The following is an 8474-nucleotide window of genomic DNA, read 5'->3' as shown; positions in this document are numbered from 1 at the left end:
ACCACCATCGAAAACAATGGCGTCAATGTTGAAAGCCCTAGTTTGGTTTTGGTTAATTGATGAAACCTATTTAGACTAATCCTTGTATCTAAGTGTGTGACTAAATAGGATGGTCCAATGCAAGTAAAGGAGCTAAGTGGCACTCATGGATGGAGATGGCCACATGAAATGAAGTCCATGGTGGTGGTGTGGACTTGTGATGACCAAGCTCCGGGATTTAGAAAAGAAGAAAGAGAAAAACAAAATAGGCTCAAGACAAAAGTATAATGAATAGGGCCATTTTGTTTTCGGTGATCAAGACACTATAGAGAGTGTGATTACATTTAGGATAGATAGTCATACTATTAAGAGGGGAGCTCTTATTGTACAACTCGATCATCTAGTGCCACTAGGTGTTGGAAAACATGCATATGCATTTTAGGCCTAGTGCACAATCGGTGAGAAAGTGATAAACCTTTGAAAAATGATTGTTAAAATACTAACACACTTGCACGTGATGGTGGAACACTTAGAGTGTTAGCACATTTGCAAAGGTGATGAAAAAGGTGAAGAAGAGGAGGCATAACCGGGCTCGGGGTGCTGCCCCGAGGCCACCGCCATGCCTTGCCCGGTGCACCGCCACCCCTGTGGCGGTGACCGGCTGAGGCGGCTGAGGAGACCGAGAGGGTGGTGTTCTAGTGTGCCACCGCCGCCTGTCCAGTGCCCCAACGGCTAGTGGATGACTGTTGGAGGGGCACCGCCACCCCATGTCCGGTGACCGCACCGACATGTCCAGTGACCTCGCAGAAGCTGCTTCAAAGGGGTAACGGCTCTATTTGCTTATGGGCTTATAAATAGAGGGTGTGGCCGACCTTAGCCACTCTCTTGGCACCTCTTACACCTGCATACACCATTTGGGAGCTGAGCACACCATTCCACTCACTTGCACACTTGATTTTATCATCTTGAGTGAGTTTGGAGAGCCTCTAGTGCAATGCTTAGTGGTATAGCATCTTGTGGCACTAGTTGGATGATTTGGGCTGGTAGACAACTTGTTACTCTTGGTGTTTGCCGACACCTAGACGGCCCGATGATTGGTGGATCGTCGAGCGGAGGAAGGTGATTGTCTCCAGCTCTAATCATTGTGATTGTGAGGGGTTCTTGTTACCTTCTCTAGCGGAGCGCCAAAGGCAACTCTAGTGGATTGTGCGTGGCTTGTGGATCCTCATCTTGTGTTGGTTGTATGGCACCCGATTGTGGGCTAGACGTGTGATGCCTATTAGCGCTTGAACCTCCAAGTGAATGAATCGCCACAACAAGGAATAGATTGCCGGCAAGCAAGTGAACATCAGAGAAAAAATCTTGTATCATCATTGTCTTCTTGGTATTCATTGGTATTCTTGATTGATCTCTTGCCAGGGCGGTATATCCCCACTACTCTACCTTGTATTTACTTTCTTAGTGTAGCTAAGCTCTTTAGTGTAGTTAGTTTTGAGAGCTAGCTTTCTTGCTTGTGTAGTTTGGTTAGTGAGGCTCTTTAGTTAGTCTTTGAGAGCTCACTAACTTAGTGGTAGCAACTAGCTTTTGTGTGCTTAGAGACTATAGCAACTAGAATTATGGTAGGCGACTTGCATTTTTAGTAGGCTAGCGCAAAACTTGTTTCGTCTCATATTTGTCTAACCACTTGACTTAGTGTTGTTGTAGATTTTTTAATAGGCTATTCACCCCATCTCTAGCTATTATAACATTTCAAATGTCCCATTGGATCAGTAAGTCGTTTTCATAACTGTTTCCGTTATGTTATTTTTTTCTCTCAAGCACCCTGATATACTGCATGCAATTTTTATCAAGATGGTTGGAGGCTACATTGTTACCCCTACTTAGGTCTCGAGGTCCAAAGTTAAATTCTTGAAACAAGTAGCCATGGAACCTTGAGCCGACTTCGTTAATCACCCCGCGCTTACAGGACATGACCTTTAATCAGTCAGAGGTTGCGACAAGCAACTTGTTCGGTTGGCTGGTTCGTATCGTTGCTGGTTCGTGAAGAAGTACTGCTGGCTGGTTTGTGTGAGAGAAAAATACTGTTCCGACTGGAAATTTACGATCGTTTACGACAAGCCACAGCCAAACGAACAGACCCCTGCAGGAAGTCGAATCAAAACTTGATCGTGATAAGAAGCCAGGGATTAAAAAACTTAAAGAAATACATACTCCCTCCGTCCCTAAATAACTGTCGTTCTCGCTTTTCGAGAAATAACTTTGACTAATTTTATATAAAATAATAATATTTATGGTATATAATTGATATCATTAGATAGATCGTTGAATCTATTTTCATAATAAATTTATTTGGAGATATAAATGTTGCATGTATTTTCTATAAATCTAGTCAAACTTACGACATGAAACCAAAAACAACAATTATTTAGCGATAGAGGGAGTAACATGCCGCTACAACTTTAAAAACTACTTTAATTACTTTTATAACACATGTTCTGCGTAACGAGCTTTACTCACAACCTTTAAAACAAATTGTTCCAACTTAAGAAGAAACATATAAAAACATGTTCTAACTTCGTAAAGAAAATCTTCTAGCTTGATAAGAAAATTCTCCAGTTCCATTATCAAAAATGTAATTTTCCAATTTCATTACCGAGATGTTTCTTGTTTAGGAGAGATTTATTGTAGCATAGTGAAAAAGTTTGTTCCAACGTCATGAGGAAAACATTTCAATATCACCAGAAAAATGCTACAGATTTGGGATAAAAATACCTATTATGGTATATTTGTGTAGAATAAAAATATTATAAAATGAATCAGAACACAAATTTAAATAGACCAATAATAAATTTTACCCTAGGCTAGTGATACAAAAGAGAAAATCTTCACGGGTGAATCTGAAAAAATAGAGATAATTATTAGTGACAATTTATATGATAATGAAAACAGTTGGAAGCAAAATAAAAACAGAAAGAAAGAAGAATCATGGCATGAACATGGGCCGCTTTCTCTAATGAACGAGCCTACTCATTCCGTCATTCGCGTGCACCGGAAGAAAGAGAGAGAAATCGGTCCAGTAGCGCGCGGTGAAAGCAAGCTGAACAGCACCGGAAGAACTGCTCTCCTGCGTTCACACTTCACACTGTTTGCTGTTTTTCTTCTCCCGTTCACCTCGGGTGCGCGACAACTAGGGCGACCGCCAACGCTCTACGCCCAGCTGCCCATGTCTTCGTCGGGCGCTTTGCCGGCGACGGGAACCCACCACACCAGGTATGCCCGCCCCTTCTCTTCTCTTTGCAAAATTAAGCACCCGAACCCTAACTTGCGCTATTTATATCCGGATCTGATCTAATCAGAAGTGTATACATTCGATTCTTTTATCGATCCATGTCCTTTATTGGTCCACTCCTGATTCTAGGTGATCTGGCAATATGGTACTTGCAAGTTACATGTTAGCACATGCTCGAACTGTCTACTAACTTATTCCGTGGCCATCACAAATTTATCTAAATTTCTGATTATTGGTAATTGGTATCAATATCAGGTATCCAGTGGTTGTCCATGTCCTACACTAAGTATTGACTATTGACTCCCAAAATGTGCACTAGTTTTATGCTGTTAAATGGTAATATATGTGGCCATAATTTCTAGCCCTTTTGATGTGAGAGCAATGTGAGAAATGTGAGCTTGAGCAAGATGTGCATCTGCTTGATTTGTACTCTTTCTACCTTTCATATGTATATTTATTCCCTTACTATCATATTTACGTCGAACCTTTTTATAGCTTGTCTTTCCAAATATATGTACCAATCAGTTTGTTGGCTACTCTTTTTTTTTTTTGACAAAACTGCTGTTTGTTTTGCCTTTTGCAGGTCAACACCGTTGCAAGTAATCCATGTTTTGGGAAACTTCATGCGAATTTGGTCTGTTTACTCCTTGTATAGCTACCTATCCAACAGTGGAGATTCAATAGTTGGCTTTATCTTCAGTTGTCTTGTACCCACTTCAATCATATTCTTGGTCCTACAGAAGCCTTGGAAAGGCCGACTTTTGCCCAACTCACAGGTTTCATTATACCATCTTTTTCTTGAGATTACTTCACCAGCTATTAGATGTGCACTTTCTTATATTCATTCTTTTAGGTTGTTCCTACAGTTGTCAATGGAGGAATCCTGGCATTCTACTTTGTGTTATGGGGTAAAGGACTTCTTGCTTGTGGCCCACTAGTGTAAGTATCCTGTTCTCTCAGCACCATGAATTTTTCACATAGCCGCATGGTCTGTGGTGCGGTGCATTTATGCTAGGGAATATCTAGTTCAATCTCCACCTATGTGCAATGTTTAAACCATGATGCGAGCCAGTGGTCATCAGACCATTGTGGAAACAAATTACACTTGTTGGACGTCAACCATAGGACATTTCTCTGGCGTCCTTACCTGTTGACCTAATGCAGGATAGTCATTGTGACTTGAGTACTGCAGACGTGAACTTGCATGACTGCATTTGTTTTTTTTTGGGGGTGGGGTAGGGTTGTTGCACTTACTCTCCTAGGGCTGTGCAATCTGATTCTGATCACTTCAATTGCAAAATAGCATTTCTATTATCATTAACCACATCATCTGCATATTTTGCACTGCTTTGAACATCCTAACTGTGTTACTAAAGAAGCATTTACTGGAACTTCCATCTAAACTGCATTTTACTCTGTCTATTGAGTCTAGTGCTCTACTGGCAGAGTATGCAGGTGCTGTTCTTGGAGTTCTCTCTGCTGCTTTATATGGAAGGAAAGTTAACATCTGGAAAAAGGCAAGTTGCTGATTTTAAAATAGAATTTGTTTTATATGATGATTTGGTTCCTTGTTATATGTTTGTTATATGATATTTTTTTTGAACTTTTGTTCTATGACATTTACTTATTTAGGCAACAAGCATAAGGAATTATTGCTTGTATGTGGCACTCTAACCTTAAGTATTGTCTAATCACTGGTTTTTTAGTCCATTTGATATGTGTCAATGTTTTGTCTTTCAGTAAATATAGTGTGCACATGCACTTGTAAAGATATTTGGCCAATAACTGTACAAGATATGTAGATATGGGCACAGGAATATCATCTCTGTTGTCAGCAGTCCACTTGAAAGTTATGAGCCCCTCATCCTTAAAAGTCTAACATGGTTTAGAATTTTGATTGATTTGATGGGCTTAAGCACAAAATAAGTGTGTACATGTTGCACTTGCACCAGGTGTGCATGTTTTTCAGCAAAGTTATACATTCAGCAACTATGATAGCTGGACAAATAATTAAAGAATTCTTCTATATGATGATCCTGCTGCATGTCAACTCTTCAATGTGTTGTGCCATGTTCAGCGGACTTTCAACAAACTCTAGTATTTTGAAGTAGAAATTGCTAATTTTCTAGGAGATGATATTAACTGTTTCCCCTGGATTTTTAGATTGGTGGACTTGCTGCTATGTTGGTAGCATATTATCTCTTGTCAAATGGATGGTCTACAAGAACACATTCTCCTTTATGTATCCTACTACATAGATATCTTCCTGAAATGATTTACTGAGTTATTGTGAATAACTCTGCATTTTTGGCAGATAAAGTATCTCTACCTATAAATTAATTTGTAATGGATTCATCTAAACCCGTTTTGGAAGACCTTAACTTCATACAGATAGCTTTGGAAGTGAACCAGTGGAGAAGGCAAGACAAACTATTGGAGTGAAAGAAATGGTGGTGCCAATTACCGCTGGGATCTTATCTGCTTTGAGGAGAGTATTAGCTCGGCGTGTTTCTCTCAAGGTAGCCCAGCTTCTGTTGTCTTCTCTGTCAAAAACCTCCTTCAAGGCATTATCAATGCACCATCATTTTCTATATAGGAATTGACAGTCACCATTGTTTTATTCTACAGAATCAACTTAAAAGGCGGCTCCATGCTATAACTATTGCTTCTGCTACTTGTTTTCTTTTTCCGTTTGCCATGTGGGATACAATCCTAGTGAGTATTCTCTGATTATGCTCTAATTATTTCTGGGGTTGGTAGGACGGAGGATTTGCAGGTCTTTCCTTGATATAGTAGTATAATGATTTTTTGTTTTCTTGATTGCAGGGCTCGGCATCTGACAGCATAGTTAAATTACAACTACCAAGTTGGGCATACTTGAGTACTGTTTTGTTTGGAATGGTGCTTATATTCTATGTTGACAATGTTGCTGAAGAAAAGTAAGATCTTTTCTTGGAATGAAAGCATTTTTTTTGTTAAAAGCTAATTTTAAAATGGTCTCATGCATCATCAGATTGTAAAGTGAACCATCAGCAGTTGTTTTGTTATCACCGATCTGAGCCAGCGAACGGGCCTCTAGTTGAGGTGGTTGGGTGGCTCTAGTAGCACTCAGGTCCTGGGTTCAATTCCTCATGGAAGCGAATTTCAGGTTGGGGACAAAAATCCCCACGTATGTCCCATGCTTTGGCATAGGTCTAAGGTCCGGCTCAGGTCGTGGTCATTCTCACATGTGCTACGGTGCCGCTGTGTAGAATGGGGCAGGGGTTTAGTGGTTTTCTCGATCTGCATGAGAAGGTCTTCGCATGTGGGCTGTCTTACCGGGCAGGTCGAACTTTTTTTTTATCAGTCCGAGCCAGATCTTCAGGAGATTATAGATTTGAAGTTATTATTCCTCAAATATCTTCATGTATAACAATATGAAACAACACTTTTCTTTTCTTGGATGCTTCTTGAAGTAATTTTATTGACCTTTATACTATTAATCATAACTCATAAGACATGAATGGCCTCCTTTTAGTTAACTGCCCATTGTGCTTCATGATTAACCTTCGCTCCATGTTTGTAATGCGTTTACTTGGTTGGCAGGTTGCATCTGGTCTTCTCTTCTCCAAGGCACTTAATGGTTTCAACAGGTTGCATCATCGTGTTGGAGATGGTGTACCAAATGGATTTCTCCCTTTTAGGATTTCTGGTCTGCTCTGTTATTTTGGGATTTGGTGAGTTTTGAGGTCTTACTCTTTGTATCCTTCTAAAATTACTCTCTCAGCTGACTGCTATGATAGTTGGAAAACCTTTTCTCCGTCATGTCCTGAATATTTCATATCCAAAATGAGCATTGTTATCCTTTTGTAGGTATTTTTGAAGCAACTTCCTTGGATCGCTCAAAGAAAAGCCCTTTAGAGACCCATGAACTATCGAATGGGGTGTTCCACAATCAATTGCCAATTTCAGAACTTCCAAGCTGAAGAATATATGACCTGGATGAGTGAGATGCATTGAAAAAATTGCGTGTTTACTTGAGTATCAATTTTTTAATTACTTATCTGTTATGGTTGAGATTGCGGCGCAAGTTAATATTAGATAACATGTTTCAAGAGTGGACTGTTACGTCTTGAGTAGTAACGTAGTATCGATTGTGGAAGAATATCTCCCTGACATGTTTATATAGTCCCGCAACCAACAGACTTTAACCCCCTTTTCCCTATTCTTGTACCCCAGCTACGACATGGTGAATGGCTGCGGTTGCACACCTCAAGTCAGTGGTTCGATTCTTTGTGTGAAGGTTTTGAACCAGACAGAAAGCACGGATGTTTTTTGACCTGCCAATGTGTCTCTGTGATCCTCCATCCTTGTTGGCCACCTGCATCCTGTACATGTCAACAACTCCCAGCAGATGTGTATCCATATTCCCCTTGCAGATTTTGCAATTGTCACAGCATCCTGTCTCCATGCTTGGTTAGTTGCGAAATTTTGCTTTTCTCACTTGGAGACGCAGATGGTTCAAGCTGTGACCGAAGTGCATTGATTGTTTTTCTCAAACACTGAAACATGTACTAGTATGTAACCCGCCCATGATATGATTAACATGCTGACTTTATCTTTGACCTGTCCACGAATGCAATCATGGAGTCTCCTGCATGCTGCCGGCCTGCAGCGCCGCTCATGTCAGTCCCTGTGCTAGCTCAACGCCACAGAAAAAGAGGTCATCCGTTTAAGCTGTCGACCACCTGTAGGCAAATCAGGGAAATGAATCAAATGATTTGAACCCTTTGATCAATAACCGAGCAACCACTCAAGTAATTTGGGTCCTCTTTATCAGGGCTTAAATAGCTTTGGGTTCACCTGAGCTCTTTCTGCTCTCCTTCAAATGAACTAGAAGCAAGCAAGTGAAACTAGTCCCTTTTTTTACGTTTTACGCTTCTTGCTACACTGTAGCAATAAGCTTAAAATCGTTTGAAGCTTTGCCAAATAGGACTTTAAACCTTTATAAAAAAAAATAGGACTTTAAACCATTTCATCTGCTGGTTGTAAAGGAGTACTAGGCCGAAACGACGTGTAACTGCAATATCTATTTCTAGGCTTTTTTTTCTCGAACACATCTATTTCTAGACTGGTGGACCATTCTGGTTGGGTCAGATGCCCGGTTTCACAAAATCAGTCCAGAGAGCATTCCTCGTGCGGGCCGATGTAACGCACATAGGGCCTT

At 40.5% G+C, this 8474-nt stretch overlaps 1 protein-coding gene across 4 annotated transcripts; it reads left to right on the top strand.

The window, feature by feature from the left end:
• The first annotated feature begins 3064 nt into the window (after positions 1–3064).
• LOC136458746 (uncharacterized) lies at positions 3065–7657 on the top strand. Of its 4 annotated transcripts, none has more exons than XR_010760047.1 (11): positions 3065–3249; positions 3852–4044; positions 4122–4207; positions 4701–4785; positions 5432–5510; positions 5660–5787; positions 5897–5983; positions 6095–6207; positions 6854–6984; positions 7121–7288; positions 7487–7657. XR_010760047.1 is itself a non-coding variant. In XM_066458683.1 (11 exons), exons 1-10 carry the CDS (start codon positions 3203–3205, stop codon positions 7231–7233), a joined length of 1062 nt encoding a protein of 353 aa, XP_066314780.1. In that variant the 5' UTR covers positions 3065–3202; the 3' UTR covers positions 7234–7253; positions 7487–7657. The 4 variants fall into 4 exon arrangements, 3 of the variants coding, with proteins under 3 accessions (XP_066314780.1, XP_066314779.1, XP_066314781.1); XM_066458683.1 differs by having other exon boundaries at positions 7121–7253; XM_066458682.1 differs by having other exon boundaries at positions 7121–7657.
• Positions 7658–8474: the final 817 nt, after the last annotated feature.

This window comes from Miscanthus floridulus, chromosome 6 (assembly GCF_019320115.1).
Source record: "Miscanthus floridulus cultivar M001 chromosome 6, ASM1932011v1, whole genome shotgun sequence".
Lineage (NCBI taxonomy): Eukaryota > Viridiplantae > Streptophyta > Magnoliopsida > Poales > Poaceae > Miscanthus > Miscanthus floridulus.
This window is presented reverse-complemented; position numbering and strand designations above follow the sequence as displayed.